Genomic DNA, 17,527 nt, shown 5'->3' with positions numbered 1-17,527 from the left:
ATACATGTTTATGCAACATTTATTTACTGTAGATTGTAACACAAAAGTATTTATCTGCTTCATTTACATCATGTCATACACTGTTCACTACCATTGTTAAGGTAGCACATACCCATAGTCTTGGTTCACAAATTGAAAAGGCTTTGCTTGGCATGTGCAACATTAGTATTTAATTAAATATTTTGTGTAATTCATGGTATTGAGATAAGTAGCATTCCTCTCAAAAATAATTTGTAGATTTACAGATTCAGTTTAGGAATGTTCTGTTTTGGTCTTAATATTTGGGAATTTACAGGGTAATGTGGAACTTTGGACAATGTTGAAAAGCCCAGTGCTTGTCGTGCTGATCACCTGGTTACCGCTTTGATGTAGACACATAAGAGATGCAAGAAAATAGACTGTTGGTCTCACTCAGCTATAAAAAGCTGAACAGCCAGTCAGTACTTAAGTATTTCTTAAGTGTTTCAGTCCATCGGGTACAGATTATTCTGTACTACAGTATAGCTTTATATAGATTTAGCCATGACATTTAACCTCTTATACTGGAGCTGAATAAAACTAAAGTATGCATCTTAATGCACACATGCTTCAGCACATAGAAGCCACTCAGCCTTTATCATTATTAGGATTTCACTGTTGGATGCTGAAAGGCGAGGTGACAGATAGGGTCTGTGGTCACTTACTGTTGCAGACAAGGGTGTCTTATGACTGGCAGTCTGCAAGAAATGGGTGACGAGGTCAAATATATATACAGGCACACAGGACAGTTGGGTTATGCTGCGTCTCTAGCCATCAATGTCCCAGCTGAAGAGGTGATGCTTCACCAACATGTCCTGCACCCCTTCCTTCAGCGGTCTCTGCTCCTTCTCCTGAAAAAGAAAGAAAATGTGGAAAAGCTTTTACCCAAGGACAAAACCAACACTATATTAGCAGTGCATCTGATGCACTGCTTAATGTCAGAAAGGGGCACAAAGATGCAAAATATATACAATACTATTACAGAAACGAAAAATATGTAACAAACTAGAGAGATGATTTGTTTGACTGGGCATCTAAAATCAGCAAGTAAGTAAACTAGCATAACTAATTATTATACTATAGCATCTACGGCCTCATACATGATTTTACCTAGCGATCACAACTAATGAGGTGATGCTGAACCAGCACATCCATGAGGATGCTGTGGTGATCTGCTTTGCTCACCTGTTTCTTGTCAGGCAGTTCACAGTCTTGGGAAAGACTAAAGGCAAATTGTGATAGGACCCTGAAGAAATAACAAGAGGCTGGTCAGATCATGTGTCTATATAGATCCATAAATTCCACTTTTATTTATTTTTGGTCTGTTGCTTAACTCATTTTTATACATTTGCTGATAGTTTAACATGAAAGAATAATGTGTAGAAAATGTAACACACGGTAAGTTTAATATTGCCAAAGCCTATTCACTGTTGATTTGTTTGGTCAAAATTTCCATACTGAACCATTTCAAAACGTACACTGGCTGAGCTAGACAGAAACAGCTAGAATCAAGAGAGACTGCAGTTTTACAGGCATGTGTTTCTTACCTGAGCTCACACTTTATCTGTACCCATCCAGGACTGCGAAGGAACGACCATGGATGATACCATTTCTCTACAGCAGCTATGCTGGAACACAACACCTCCAACCACAGGTGCAACACTTGCTCACTGGAGGGACAGACACATTATGAACCAAACAGATCGACTGTGTGCAGCAGGCTTTTATTTTCATAATTTACATTCTGATTTGTAAGCCTCTACTCCCTGGTTCCATGTAGAGAATGACTGTGAGGACTTAAATTCTGTGTGTATCAGCCCAGAAAACTCACTTGAGACCAATGCAGACAAGAGACCTAAACTTGACGTCCATCTGAACGTGTGCAGAGTCATGGCTCATGTTGACTGATTGCACTGCCTAGGAAGAGCAGAAAGGGGGTGCTCATGCACTTTCTACTGACATAGTTAGGTCTCTCCAGACAGACATTACTTTCAAAAAACATTACTTCTTGTTGGAAGCGTTTAAATACGTTTTAAAATGGTATTTTATACACACACATACTGATAAAATAGTCACTCACTCTGTAGAGCAGCTCCTCTGGTGTTAGTACTTTCCCATCTTCATCCAACCTGGTAAATGTCAAAGACAATGAGTCATTTCTTTACAATGCTGAACAGAGAAAATCTCTGATGTGTAAACTGAAGAATAAAGACCAGCCAGTGATTTGCTGTGTTTTTGTGATTTTCAAAACATCCAATACAGTGACTAAAACCAACAATGAATCTGTGCACTCCCCATGTTGCATGTAAATCCAGAACCTGGTTTAGCTTATTCGTCTGTGCTGAGACTCCACTGTTGTCCAAAAACTGTTAAAAACACACCAGTGAGCCACACTGCTCTACTTCATGTTTCATCCTCTCGTCTATCTTTTTTCAAAAAGAGTTCCAAGCTATCACTTTCTACACTTTAAGTGTAAAAGAGTCCAGTGTGTGTGCACGTCATATCTGCTCTGTACACACTACTTTGCTAACTCTTCCAGCTACACACTGTGTCGACACACAGGGCAGAGAACACACATGTAGCTGACTCTTGGCTTTATATATGGACAATAGTAAAAACATTTAAAAATGTTGGCTTTATCCTTTAAGAGTCGATGTCTCATCCCAGGCCAAAACACAGGATTTTACTGTGCATGCAGACAAAGGCCAGTCTGCTATTTATGTCCTTAACCGAAGTTAAAAAAAAATTTTTTTTAAAAATCTCGTTTCCCACATTGACATCTATATGATGGACATGGTGTCACCACTCCCCTCCGCTATGCAAAAATGAAGCCAAAATATCATGAATGAACAGTGGCTACCATCTTGCTTTTTTTTGCAACCAGATTCTTTGCAGTAATGACCAGGAGTGGAGTGACAGCATCGGACCACCAGTCAAAATCAACTGAAATGCACCTTTTTTTTTAGAACATCAACTGACTCATTAAAAACAAACTTGCCAGAAAAATGACCACTCGTACACATATCAGCGTGATAATATCTACCAAAACCACAGAACTGACTTCTGGGCCATCTTGCTTTTTTTTGCAACCAGATTCTTTGCAGTAATGACCAGGAGTGGAGTGACAGCATCGGACCACCAGTCAAAATCAACTGAAATGCACCTTTTTTTTTAGAACATCAACTGACTCATTAAAAACAAACTTGCCAGAAAAATGACCACTCGTACACATATCAGCGTGATAATATCTACCAAAACCACAGAACTGACTTCTGGGCAAAATGTATTTGATTTGTACTTTGAGTTTTTAGTGTGGCTCATGTCCCATCTGCTAACATGGAGGAGGCAGGATTTATGACTTATACTGCAACCAGCCACCAGCTGATCGAGTTTTGGTGGCTTCGCTCCTTGGAACTCTGAGCCTATCCACTGTTTGTACAGTCAATGATTTCCCAACCATAGCAAATGGGAGCCAAGCGTAAACTGACCACACCTGGAGAAGTTTTGCAATACCTCATACACGTATTAAATGTTGGGGTAAATATACAGTTTGACAGAACAAAAGAAAACCACCATCAGTGTGTATGTCTGTGTTTTACCTGTAGGTTTTACACAGCACCAGTCTGGAGTAGACAGAGTTGAAGTCTCTTTCAACTTCTCTACTGGCTGCCTGAGAGACAACCCGAGGACAGATATGCTGAATTTTATACAAAAATGTGTGCAAAATATGCCATTAGGGAATAAAAATAGATTTTAAACAAAGCTCTCCCACCTCCTCTATGAATAACCAAGGGTGACAGGGCCCTCCCAGTATAGATGGTTTCTTGAGACCATGCTGAAAGATGGCCTTCAGTGCTGGGCACAATGTGCCTCTGGCCAGGTCTGTCACTGCCTCTGTCACAGAATCATCACCTGCTAATGAGTACTGGGAGCAGACAGAAGAGCACCGGCCAATGTGAAGGACATTCTATGAATTAACATTCATGATGCTAGAAGGTGAATATAAAAACTGAACATGGATTGAACATTCTAAGCAACATGTGCTATGCAAACCAGGCAATTACTTTTTACTATTAAGCAAAGAAGTTTACCTTATTAAACAATTAACACGACTACATCCATACCTCTTTGCTTCTTTCATCTAGGATCTCCACAAATTTTGCTGGAAACCAACCTGTAACAGGTCAAACCATAGTATATACTGTGAAACAGACCACTGACAAATCAATTATGGCAAGAGTGAGTGTTGATGCATAAGAAAAGCACAAACCCCTCAGTCCATTGAGCTCTCCAACCCAACAGTGTTCATCCTTCTGTGAGATGATCTGAGGGAGATTAAAAACACAGTGAACCAGAAGAAGAATCAAAGATGGAGGGATTATGTACAGTGATTTAAAACAAGAAGTAATGTTTTGCTTGTGTGTCTGTATAAATCACGACTGACCGTGATGATGTCATTTTTTCTGAAGCCCAATTCATCGTCATCGTGTCGCTCAAAGTCCAGCAGAGCCTTCGCCCGTCGTCGCCGGTTGCGGGACACAACAAGGAAGTTCTCATGATCCCGCTGGTGGCTCTCCATGGAGTAGTCAGGAGTCAGGTTCTTAGGAGACAAGATGGGAGAAGTCACATCAAAATATATGAAATTATTACCTCCACCGAGGTGGAAGTAGTGTTTTTACCAACTTTCTGAAGCCCAATTCATCGTCATCGTGTTCTGTGTATTACTTGTTGGTGAAGAAGGCAATTACCTATGTAGAGATACTGCTTGCAGCCAATGATGCATGAAATTTTTTGTATAATATGATGTTATGGGGTAGGACTGGATAGGTCTGACTTCTTCCTACTCCATTCAAACATGTAATAGGTGTAAGCAAACTGAGTTTGGATTAGCATTGGTTGGATATGTGTAACTATGTGTGTGTTGCTGTCATTTGTTCTGTTTTGCATGTTTGAAAGAATAAATCAAATCAACTTTTGTTGGTTAGTTCACAGCATAATTCAAAAGATAATGAATGGGTTGTGATAACATTTTTTGGAGAGGTAGGGTATGTACAGAACAATACATTAGATTTTGGTGCTGATCCGGATCAGAGTTTTTTTTTCCCCTTCACCAGTGTGAGATGTCTACAATGCTTGGACAAAAATTCCAAGATAACGCTCACATAAGATCTACCACACTCCAAAGTATGATCTGGATCCAAGTAATATTCCCAATCTGCCAATGCAGAATGTTCAAATTTATAGAGCTCATGGAAAACTCGCTACTGTCACTCAACAAAAAAAATAAATAAAGCTACACACTTGTAACTAAGATCAATTTCTAGCTGAAATTCTGCTGATTCAGAAACATGTTAGCAGATTTGATGCATCTTCAAAGGTTAATGAGCTAAATCCTGAAGAAAGCCACCATTACTGAAATATTGTTTTTCTTCAATAGCTTTCAAAATAATAATAATAATATCAATGTGAGTCCAAATGCCAGGGGCAGGTTTCCGTGGTCACAGAATCATAATGTGAAGGTCAAACTACCATGAGAATAATGTTTTTAGATGTAATGGTATTATGAGTAAAGTGAGCTGCCTTGGCAGAAGTTTACATTCTCTGAGTGCTGTCAGTTTAATAACCATTTATACTAATTGCTACAATTCAGTCTTACAGCCTTAAACCCACCACTAAACCTTTTAGTCTGACATGCCACCAAATGAAGATACATCTCTCTTAAAGCTCTTCATATATTGGCGGATTCATAGTCCACAACAAGACATGAACCACACTGTTCCTGTGCTGCAGTGTGTGAACTCACAGTGCTGGAGTGACAAGGGTCCAAACAGTGGAAGTGCTCTGCTATGTGGGCTATGGCCTCTCGAAGGGCAGCCACCAACTCTGTCTGCTTAATGTTCTTGGACTTTAGGGCCTCTGCCTCATCTTCCCCAAACAGCAAAGAGGTCAGGGTGGACTTTCTGCGCATGGACTGTCTCCTCACCACCTGAACATATACAGAGAATGGCATTTGTTTTATTTATTTTATTTGGAATGGACCCGATGTGTTCAAATAACATAACTAGTTAGCACAACTAAAACACAAGCTGAACAATACTTTGTTAGTCTCTGACAAAAATCACTGGTATGCCAGCACTTTTTTTTTTCCTGCTAACAGAGTAGACATACTGACCTTGTTGAGATTGGTGTTGTTGTGGAGTGTTGTGTTGTTTCCATTGTTGATCTGCGCTTGTTCATTTAGGATGTAGGCTAGGTGCTTGTGTCGGTGGGCTTCCAAAGTTTCCTGGGACAGTGACCCTGCTAGCCTCATAGCCTCACCAAGAACTGCAGGTCCATCTCTCAGCTGGCTAGGCAAGTCTGACAGAGTATTAAAAATAGAAGCCGAGTTCTCTGATGAGATGAGTTCCTCCTCCTGTGGTTGGGAAGTACATTTCACATGGATTAATACTCAACATGCTGGATAAAGTTTTTTTATAGTGAAGAGTAGCTGGTAAACAGTTTGCCTGGGATGGTTTCTAGCTGTTGTAGTATATAATGTCTGTGGCACAAATCACTATATTATTGCTTTTGGACAAATACAAGCTATCACTATTGTCATTTAACAAAGAAAAGCAAATAGGTGACTGCATACAGTGCAATACCTTGAGCTTGAGCATTCCCAGTGTGACTTGGAAGAGCACCAGTGAGCCCTGGTAGAAGAGCAGGTCCCAGATCCTGAGGAGCAGACGGATATCCACCACACTGGCAAATGATGTCAGGAACCAGTGCAGCGTGATCAATGACAACTCTGGATATATAAAAAGAAAAGGATTAAATACTATAGGCAGTTTATAGTCCACATGCCAACCAAGTCAGAAGATGAAATTCACCAACACAATTAGACAGGTTCAGGTTAATCTCAACTAATATTTTCTTTAAAATAAGAGAATTTATAATCTGACTTTCATTGGATGGCCGTGCCTCTCTGTCTCCATGCACCACACTCTCTAGCTTTCCCAATAACTGTTACTTTTTCATTCTAACCTATGTCATGTTCCTGCAAAAGGCGGTCGAGGGCCGGGAGGTATTGAACAATAAGCTGGCGGACAACCCTCTGGTCCGTTTGGACTCCCAGCAGAGTGGAGGAGAAGTAGGATGGAGGAAGGAGGTCTTCAATCAGGGCACACATCATCCATAATGCATCCTCCTCCTCAAGAAAGAGCAGCAGGCAGGAAACCACCTGAGGGTATCAAGACCAGAGTGGGGAAGACAATGAAAAGGGGAGGAGAGAGAAGACAAAGGTAGGAGTAAAGAAAAGAGCAAAATACAAGGATGATGTACAGGTGATGACAGTGCTATTACAGGTAAACAATTTAGAAACAAAGTGTGAATGCATTTTGTGCATCCTGAGTTAGGTGGCTGGTGTAATGTAGTTGTTTATGGTGATATTAAAAATTTTTATGCACTGTATATCTCACCATGCCAGTACCCTGACAATACCCAATGTCTGGGTAGAGCCAGGCCAGGCTTCTCAATACCCGTCTTAGCCTTGGAACTCCAACACTGGTCAGACTACTGAAACACGCGTTGGTTGGCATGGTCCGTAACAGGTCCTTCTCTATCTGAGACAGAGAAGAACAAGGAACAACATCACGATTACAAAGAACATTAAGAAATGGAAGAGCTATAGATTAAAAATAAAAACAGTAATAATGTAATATGAGCACTCTTATCTGAGATCTAATCCGTTTGTCTCCATGTATGGTAGTGTGAAAATAAATGACTTCTTCTCATAGTACTACCTGTCTCCACTACTGAATGACAAAGCAAATTCAAGTTGGTCTTGACTTCTTACTAAATCTGACTGTGCAATCGATTGCACAGTGGCTCTAGTGTGAATGCACCAGGGCAAACTACTGCTTAGTGTGACAGTGACATCATGCACTTATATTGTAGGTCTAAAGCAGATTATTAGTTTCCTCTGCATTTTGAGGATGTACAGGATTTATGCAGTCTATGACAAACTAATATTTTATCTTTGACATTACATTATACCAATGAAGATTCAATTCCATTTAAGAAGTTGTTTCCAATATTAGTGAGGCATGTTCTCAAGAAGGCAGCATAACTGCAATGGGACTGTGTTTGTTTACATATGTAGCTCTGGATTTACCTGTTTAGCTATGATGGTGTCATCATTGGAACTGTTCTTAATCATTTCTTTGTAGGAGATCTCAGAGGTCCTCTTCTTTTGCAGTGCTCCAGACAGGCGCATCCAGAGCTAACACACAGATAGTCTTTAAAGCTCTTATGCTTGTTTTTTTTATCCTTAAAGAATGACTAAATATAAATAATACTTCAAGGAAATTGTAACACACTATTGACCACAGGCTTAACTGTATTTTAATTCACTTTTTAAAATCAAAGAGTAAGGCCATCTTGGAGAGTATTTTAGCCAAATGCATCCCGCTTCTAGTCAGTGTCACAAACAATTGACATCACTCGTTTGCAAGTCTGCTTACCTGTGGCCTCATGCTGTGGGGTATGCCCCCTAGCACCAGAGAGCGCAGACGCTCGCAGCGTGGAAGGACGGGATCAATGAGCTCCCAGGTCAGGTCACCTACTGTGTGGTTGTGGGTGAACTCCAGGTGGGCTTGCCAGCGCAATCGCTGCTGGGGGTCTTCACGCTGGGGTGAGCCTTCAGTGCCTAGCCAGGACCGGGGTTCTCCATCTGAGAGAGAATAATTTGTCAGGATTTGGTAGGTTTTGTCTTTGCAATCATAATGTTAACATAAGCAAGTCCTATCCAGCCTCTTGAATTGAGGACAATGAAACACTGGAAAATGTTTGCAAGTACAGTTGTAATGCAACCAAGCATGATGGAGGCATGAAACAAAAAGGAAGACATTTTTACCAAATGAACATGAAGCGCACATGAAGTAGTAAGGGGGTAAATGAAGGTAAAGTGTGAGATTAATGATGCGCGTTATGTCACTCTGACAACTAATTTAGTTTGGTCAAGTCTTAAACTGAACAATTTAAGCACAGAAAAAGAGTCTTCTGAACCACTACTCTATAACAGGTCTTGAACTAAAGTACTAATGCTTAAAAACGGTTAAATCCATATTTTACCCCCATTAGCAAGAAAAAAAAAAAGTACTCTGGCATTAAATTTGTATACATAATGTAGCCACTGTGCACAGATATGAAGATTCCCATTTCTGGTATAAGACTGGGATTCACGAATTTTATGGGAAAATGGAGTGGGGATAGAGTAAGGAGCACACGTTTGCTTGTGTCCATGTGAGTAACACATCACCTTCAGTGTCCACTCTGAAGCCAAATTCATCATACTGAAGTTGAGACTGCTCTGTAGAGTCTTTCTGTAGAGACAAACATATAATGTGCGTTTCATTAGTCCGTATCTCAAAGAAGTGACACTGCTGAAGATGGCCACGGCAGCTTTTCTAATGACAGTCAATTGTTACCTTTAACTAGGACTTCAATAATAAAACATACAATTGAATTTGATCATTTCACCAAAAACTGAAAAATTCGGAGCTTCATTAACACAGATGTTAAGGCAGAAGTGTTGCATTGAATTGTAAAGGTGTACCTAAGAAAGTGGCCAGTGAGTTTATTTTACATGCACTTTTTCTCTCTTTCCAAAACAGTCACTATTTTCTTTCTTAATACATTGTCATCAAAACAACAGAAACACTTATTATGAAGGTTTGCATAAAGACAAGAAATGAAATCACATCCTCACTTGATGGTACTTGGCCAAAATGTCCTGGGGCCACATACTAGGGGTGAGAGCAGAGAATGGCCCACCAGGGGCTGGTGTGTAGGTACCTAAACAGAGAACAAACCATAAATTAGGAAAACAGGAGATATGATACATACTAATAGAGAATAATAAAGCAGGCTAAAATGACAAATTGTTGATATACATCCAAACTAATAAGGCATTTATTCCTGTGCTTAATATAATATGAAACAAAACCATTCATAATATTCCAGTATTCCAAAGTGAGTATTAGTAGACACGTTTTGCTGATAACCAGAAACAAATCTACAGATACCCCTCATCAAATTATGAGTTTTTAACACCAAATGTATGCAAGTCTATACCTGACATTGTTGTGAGTAGAATGAATAGCTTCAATATGCAGAGGACACAGTCACTCTGGAGAAAGGAGGTCAACAGATGAGAGCCACTCTATAGAAAGGAAAACCAGAGGAAGATGAAAGGTTGGTGGAATACTTTTGGATTGTGGACAGTCCATGGGCAGTACTGCAACAAAGCAATGCTCCTCCTTCTGGCACTACTAAAAACTAATCAGTTTAGAGGTTCTTCACAACTGCAGTAAGTCAGCAAGGAAAAGATACTGAGAGAAAAAAAAACCAGAGATAATCTTGTGTCTCTTCCCATGGCCACATGACTGCTGTACTTCTTACCAGAGGCTAATTGTTTAGTTTAACTGTGTTTTCATGCAGATAGTAGGGATCCTGAGGCAAAACAGACATTCTGTGAGAATACTTTCAGATGACAACAAAAAAAAATTCATGTCTCTTTAGTGAATGGCTTTTTACATGTCAATTTAATCTTATTTTTGTAGCAAAACCTACATCATAACAATTTTCTGAAAAACCATCACTCAGTACAGCTGTTGAAAATAACTTTCAAATACAGAGGCCCCAAAATCAACTTCTGTTGTACACTAAATCTATAAAGATTTATGGCCAATAAACAACAGATCAATAATTTTATAATTACGTCAAAACAAAGGGCGTGTAATGCACACACAGACTTCTATTGATAGTATGTTTTTATTGTGCCATCTCATTTAAAAACCTGTTTTATTGTAAGACAACCCCTATAGAAAACTGTCGAAAATATAAAGCTGGTCATCAGGACAGTAATGAAATAAATTATGATGTGGTCTAAAAATAATGAATCAAGTCAGCTGATAAATGAATGACACTTTGTCACTATTCTAGCTAAATTTCAGTTGACATGATACCTACACAGCCTTCATTCAACTTACACTTAACACAATTTCAAGTGAGACTGTTATCTTAAAGGCTGCTCTACACACTTGCATGACCACAGATTGGTACAGTTTTCAAAACATGTGCTACATATCAACACATATTAAAGCTGCAAGTTGGTACCAAAAAAGCAGATGCACTGCTATCCATAGATACTTAGAACAAACAGAATAATCACTGGAATAATCCCTTGATTACTGGATTGTAAATAACATGTTTAAATCAGAGACAAAGCACCTACAGTAGTAAAGCCTTAGAAAAGGGGGGGAGAATTTGGAATGCTAATAACAAGTAAGATATCATTATGTTCTTTAACTTTCTGCAATGATAGGCCACTCCATGGGAATAACACTTCAGAAGATTCCTAAAAAGTCTCTCAGCTCTTCCACTGCCTTGAACCATCTGAAGAGGGATTTAGGACTTAAGAAAGATGAAAAATCAATTTGAGGTTTGGAGGATGGCCAAGTACGTTCAGGCTTACACCATGTTTAGCTCAAGGGAATACTGGGATTTTGGAGCTACTACCTCACAAGAAACCATTTAATCACCTGCCAAGAAAACCAACATGACAGAAGCCCTCCTGCCAACTCTTGCACATATTGATAATCTTGTTAACTGCAGAATTCTGTAGCAAAAACAAGCAAGTAAAACCTGGAATGATAAGTCAATTAATCAGTTCACTGATCAAGTCGATTTTTAAACAAAAATGCCCAACAGCACCAGCTTGTCATGTAACTGTACAATAGTGTGTTGCTGACTGGTGGTTTGACAACAAGTCAAGTGAAGCCGTCGCCATGGGCTCTGTGAAATATTGATGGGAATTTCTTTTTTTAAACTTTGCTGACATTTTGTACACCAAACGATTGTACAAAAAACAATCTGCAGCTTAACAATGACAATAGCGTTTTATGATAAGCATAAACTCCACACTGAGCAGAGTTTCCCTCTTTTTAGATATACAAATTTAGTTTGTTAAAAATGTCTTTGACTGTGGACAGTATACAGTACATCATCATATAATCCAGATTAGAAACTGCAATTTTAATGAGTAGCCTACAAATTAAATGTGTATACCGGGCAACAAAGCATCAGTTAAGACAATGAATTGCTTTTAGTTGGCACAGTAAAACCCTACCTCCATTGATTATAGTTCCTGTTGTCAATAGTGTGAAAGCAAATTCTCTGAAATTATAATCCCCTTATGGTCACGTGCTTCCAAGAAAGAAACTCCCAGAAACACCATCATGAAACCAAACTATTTCTGGTGATTTATTAGAGGGCTTGGCTCGGCCTATAACAGGGAGACCTTCCATTTTACTCAGAATACAAGATCTGTTCGGGTTGGGCTGAGCTCACCTGTGTTTACACACAGTGGTCAACACCCTACTATAATAAAGCAAAGAGCAACATCCTGCTCCACAGACAAAATGTGTATGCATTTGACTACAAAGCAAAAACACTACTTTAAACAATAGCAGAGAAAAGTTCTTATTATAATTCAGTTTGTGCATGTTGCAGTTACTGTCATTCTGGTTTCAAGCTGAGCTGTCTACAGCACTGAAGATTTATTTGCAACAAGCCATAAAACAAATTTACAAACAGCAACAAGTGACTCAACATGATTTGGTATTATAGTAAGAGAACACACAGCATAACAGTACATATTAGTCAGTAATTCAGGTTTTTAAACCAGACAAAGATCATAAAGTTATGCTGAAATGCTAACGTTATGCCCAGTTGTTCATATCGACACCTGAAGCAAAATATCAATCGAAGTTAAAGTACTCTGACTACTTGCACGTAAGAGTGCATCCATTGCATGTCACGATCATACAGAAAATAAAACGTCATCGTTAATGTTCAACATTAACTAAATTAACGTTACGTCAAACCCCAGCTGACGTCACGTGCAGTGAACAGAGCAACATTAGAAAATTAGCAATAACGTTATTCAATCTTTCAAAAGCAAACATGTTTGGCCGACTGCATTTAACGTTATATTAATGTATATGCTTAAAACATAAAAACGTCCCGTGTAACAATGAGATACGTTTAAGAATTATTAAAACTCCTAACATGTTTCTCAGCGACCAATGTAACGTTATTCAGTTAGAGTTGTCAGCTGTGAGCTATACATGCTAACGTTATCCTTTAGATTTTAGCTAACACATGCAATAGCCTGCTCGCATAACTTACCGTGACATTATTCTAGTGAAAGCACAGAATTAAGGTTTGTGGAGGACGTGTCTTCGTTCGGTGGAAACTGGAAAATACCATATGCTAGACCATCATTCGTTTTGTGCTTGAGATCTCCCTGTTGTTTGGCACCTGCTTAAGCCGTATAGTTCCGTCGTATCCCTACACCATTTAAGGTTTTCCCTTTTCAATCTGAGAAATAGTTCCTGATCCCGGAACTACACTTCTCAGTGAAGGTATCCTTCCGCATAGGGATAGCTGACGTAGGCGCACGACATGTTTTTTTTCCATTCATTAACTCTCTTTCTCACTTTCTCTCTCACTCTCCCTCTCTCTCTCTTTCCTATAGGCTCCTGAGGAAGGAGAGGATTAACTCTCTTTCTCACTTTCTCTCTCCCTCTCTCTCTCTTTCCTATATACTCATCATCACATTGCTCCGATGTAGCATACATTCTCTCTTCAGTATATTGTGTTTTTGCTGTATTCTTCATTATGCTTCCTTCATTGGCTGTTTTATATTGTGTTCTTGTTGTATTTTTCATTGTGCTTCTTTCATCGGCTGTTTTACTTGCCATAGATTTTGAGATTTAGATTTAGTGTTACCTATGTATCTGCGTTATGTTTCACTTATATTGTGTGGCATTCGTGTGGACGGCAAAGTAAAAATTTCATTGTACAGGGAAACATGTTTCCTCACTGTGCATATGACAATAAACACTTGACTTTGAACTAGGCATGGATCTCCTTGCATGTTGTCATAAATAATTTGTAACTTTTGTTATAGGTTAATATCTTATTGTTCATAATTGTTTATAAGAAATACAATATGTGCATAAAATAATTTATTCATTTTCCCATTCCTTGCCTCATATATATCCCAGCACAAACATTAACCAGCCACAAGTTACTACAGTATTAATTATAATGTGACATGAAATCAGGATCAATATCAGACACTATGCCCACCCCAGCCATGGAAGTCTGAGTCCATTCTGATGATTGTTGATTGCATTTATTTGACATTTTGAATGACAAGTTAAACCATTTGAGTCATGAGTTTTCATAAAGATATGTCCTTAACAAACTGGCAATAAGAGGAAAAAGCTTTAGCTTGTGTGAAAAACTATGGTCTTCAATATTTCATGGAACAGTTTTAAGGCACATACTCTATGGTTAAAAAACTTATCTGGTGTTAGGCCACTAAAAAGTGTTAGCTTAGTGGCATGCTTGCTTATATTTTTCAGCTGGAGCTAATACACACACTGTCACTCATTTGGTTCTATGACTCAAACTTTGAACTTTGTGTAAAATTGTTTTACTTATGAATGATTTTACAACAAATTGCTTTTACACTGCTGCTCCACAAGATGTCTCTAGTGCAGTGAAGCTTCTTCACATTGTTATGCTTGTTATGGCTCAGCCACTGAAATGAAGACTTTATAGCGTGTTGTATATTATGTTTTCTTTATGGCAGCACCCACAAGCCTCCATCTTCCACTTCCACACACTAACCAGCCCTCACACACACTCACACATACAAACACACACGTCAGATATTATATGCAGATTTGTACTCAAGTGCTATACCAGCTGGCCGTAAGGGAAAGCACTCTGTGTTGCATCACATTAGTTTAGTGTAAGTCAGGCTAAATGTACATTAGAACCAAATAATCAGCTGTTCTCCTGTCTCTGTGTGTAGGTGCATGCATACACTGTACATGAAAGCAGATGTTGTCTAAACCCCTTCCCATCTGTCTGTGCCCTCTGACACATCAGTATGGTACTGTTCTGTTTCTAATCCTTGGTCATTGCTTGCATGCTCAGTTTGCTGCACCATGCCACAGTGAGTCACATCATTAAAAATGCTGCAGCTTACACCGACCTTGCCCACAGCTTGCTGGCCAAAGAGCCTTAATGGTGTATCCACCCTGCATTTCACAGTGATGTAGGTTTGGTTCAGGCTCTCTCTGCCACCTCTTTCCCCTCCTCCACCTCCTCTTGTATTCATCTATCTGGCTGTCTTTGTCATTTCTGATAGAATGATGTGCACTGTCAAGCAAGCCCTGAATCTTACACTGCGGTTACTATGACGTCAGACAGAGGCAGAGTGAGGCGGAGGGAGATGTCATGAGAGGAGTGAGGAGACACAAAAACTGAGAAGCACAGAGGGTGGGAGGATACATGGAAAAGACAGGGGAGAAAAAACAAAGCAGTGATAAAAGAAGTGTGAGTGAAAAAATATAGGCGAACAAGCAAGCAATTACACAAAGAAGGTGTGAGCTTGGCTGAAGCACAACAAAGGGGAAGGATTAGAGGAGTGTGCCAGGTGAGGATAAAGCAGTGGGAAAAAAGAAAGTAGAGGGAGGAGAGAAGGTGTGGGCTGAAAGAGGCTTTTTTTATATATATTGTTCAACAGAAAATTCAGGCTCACTGCCTTGGTAAATGCTATATGTAGGTGGGTTTTCAGCCAACTTAAAAACATACATGCACAAAAGTTATTGATCAGAAGAAAGAGTTTATTGATTCAGGTGAATCAGCAGGTTATTAACATAAGATGGATAAGAGAAGAAAAGAAAAAGGGGACCACATTGACAGCGGATCAACTTGCTGCAGTCTTGCAGTTTTTCTTCTGGACAGAAGATAGCACTGTTGCATCACATCAGGCAGTGCACAATTACTCACATACGGTATGTGGGCTATATTTGAGTAGTTTATACTGTATGGTAAATGTAAATGCAGCCCACCTCTTATTATTGTTGGTCCTACTTAAAAGTTCAAATTTCAATACTCAAATATTTTGAAGTTATGTTGTGGATAGACTTATTGGCTTAAGAACAGTGGAATAAAAGTGTAACCAAAACAGGCATGTTATTACATATACACACATATACAAACCGGACATTCTGGGCTCTTGACTGTGAAGGGACTTGAGGGGTCAAAGGTTGCAGGATCAGTGTTCTGGTTAAGTGCAGGAGATGAAGGTGTTTGCTGGTCACCGAGTCAGAAGTTTTGGTTTATTTTCTGCTGGGTTGTGGGGCAGCATTCCTAGGGCCTCCGGATGAAGAGCAGGTTCTGTTGCCTGCTCTGAAACTCGAGGGGGCCTGCTGTTTGTATAACTATTATGTCACTTTATTCAGTCCATCTGCTGCGGCCATTTGTTGGGTGGGAGGCCAGTCATTATTTGTCTTTGTGATGAATGGAGGTTAAACTGCATTGCATCTCCTCCCTCCCTTCTTGTGTTTATGAGTGTGAGTTAATGGTTGTTAACTCGTGAACCCGTTGCTCAGTGCATTACTGTCTCTACTTGTGCATGTGCCTGTGCAGATTCACTCACCGCTGACAGAGATGGCTAAAAATATCATACTCCTTTAAAAACTAGTAAACTTGTCTGTGGAACCAGTTAAAGCCTCTAAGAGATCCTGACTTATGTCTAAACATCTGTGTGTATATACTGTAATTATGTGTGTGGTGGTTTATATCTGTCACTAGGTGCTGGTGAAAAGGATAAAAGAACAGTGTGTCCTTTATTCATATGCTGACTTATATCACAGTTATAATAATAATGGGTACATACAGTGAGAATAGTAACTGTAATCAAACATACAGACCATTTGTAAAGCTCTAATGGCTAAAGGTGACAATGAAATGCAAGCACACTAACAGTCAATACAATTGTTCTAGAGTAAGTTAAATGATTAAATGCATACCTATGTGCTGTTGCTGTCATTGCTGTTGTTGTGTGTGTTGGTGTGCATGTGTGTTTGTGGTAGCATATCCTCTTTGGTCATAGAGTTCTTGACACCTCCTTTATCTCAACAAAAAATAACTTACATGCAGGTTTTTCGGTTGTTGTCACTAGTGGACATAGACAGCTTCTCTTAACCTACCGATTTACAGCACACACAAATACCTCCCCCTCTTTTTTTAAATTTCAGTTTCCTCATATTATTTGTTGGTGACCTCCTTTTTTTTCTACCACATCAATTTTTTCTGATATAATGAATAATAATAAAATGAATTGACTTGACACGAGCATAGTAACAACCTGATGAAACCTAAGAAAATCCCATGTTTCAGAATACAGGGAAAAAATTATTTGAACCCCAGCTGATTTTGTAAGTTTGCCCACTAACAAAGAAATGATCAGTCTACAATTTCAATGCTAGGTTTATGTGAACAGTGAGAGACACGACAATAACAAAAAAATCCAGAAAAATGCATTACAAAAGAAGTTATACATTAATTTGCATTTTCATGAATGAAATAAGTATTTGATCCC

General features: G+C 39.1%; 1 protein-coding gene across 2 annotated transcripts; it reads right to left on the bottom strand.

The window, feature by feature from the left end:
• Nucleotides 1-11: 11 nt before the first annotated feature.
• On the bottom strand, nt 12-13,487 carry sgsm3 (small G protein signaling modulator 3). 2 transcript variants are annotated; one of them, XM_020588179.1, is made up of 21 exons: nt 13,249-13,256; nt 10,132-10,219; nt 9,767-9,852; nt 9,317-9,380; nt 8,520-8,728; nt 8,171-8,278; nt 7,476-7,619; nt 7,042-7,237; nt 6,660-6,805; nt 6,191-6,430; nt 5,822-6,004; nt 4,463-4,618; nt 4,289-4,343; nt 4,143-4,192; nt 3,791-3,943; nt 3,618-3,688; nt 2,099-2,147; nt 1,850-1,935; nt 1,566-1,688; nt 1,204-1,264; nt 12-869 (listed from the first exon to the last, which is right to left on the bottom strand). In XM_020588179.1, exons 2-21 carry the CDS (start codon nt 10,136-10,138, stop codon nt 786-788), a joined length of 2,271 nt encoding a protein of 756 aa, XP_020443835.1. In that variant the 5' UTR covers nt 10,139-10,219; nt 13,249-13,256; the 3' UTR covers nt 12-785. The 2 variants fall into 2 exon arrangements, with proteins under 2 accessions (XP_020443835.1, XP_020443834.1); XM_020588178.1 differs by lacking the exon at nt 10,132-10,219 and having other exon boundaries at nt 13,249-13,487.
• Nucleotides 13,488-17,527: the final 4,040 nt, after the last annotated feature.

The sequence above is a fragment of the Monopterus albus genome, unplaced genomic scaffold (assembly GCF_001952655.1).
Source record: "Monopterus albus unplaced genomic scaffold, M_albus_1.0 scaffold508.1, whole genome shotgun sequence".
Taxonomy (NCBI): Eukaryota; Metazoa; Chordata; class Actinopteri; order Synbranchiformes; family Synbranchidae; genus Monopterus; species Monopterus albus.
The sequence above is the reverse complement of the archived record's forward strand: the minus strand, read 5'-3'. Positions and strand labels throughout refer to the sequence as shown.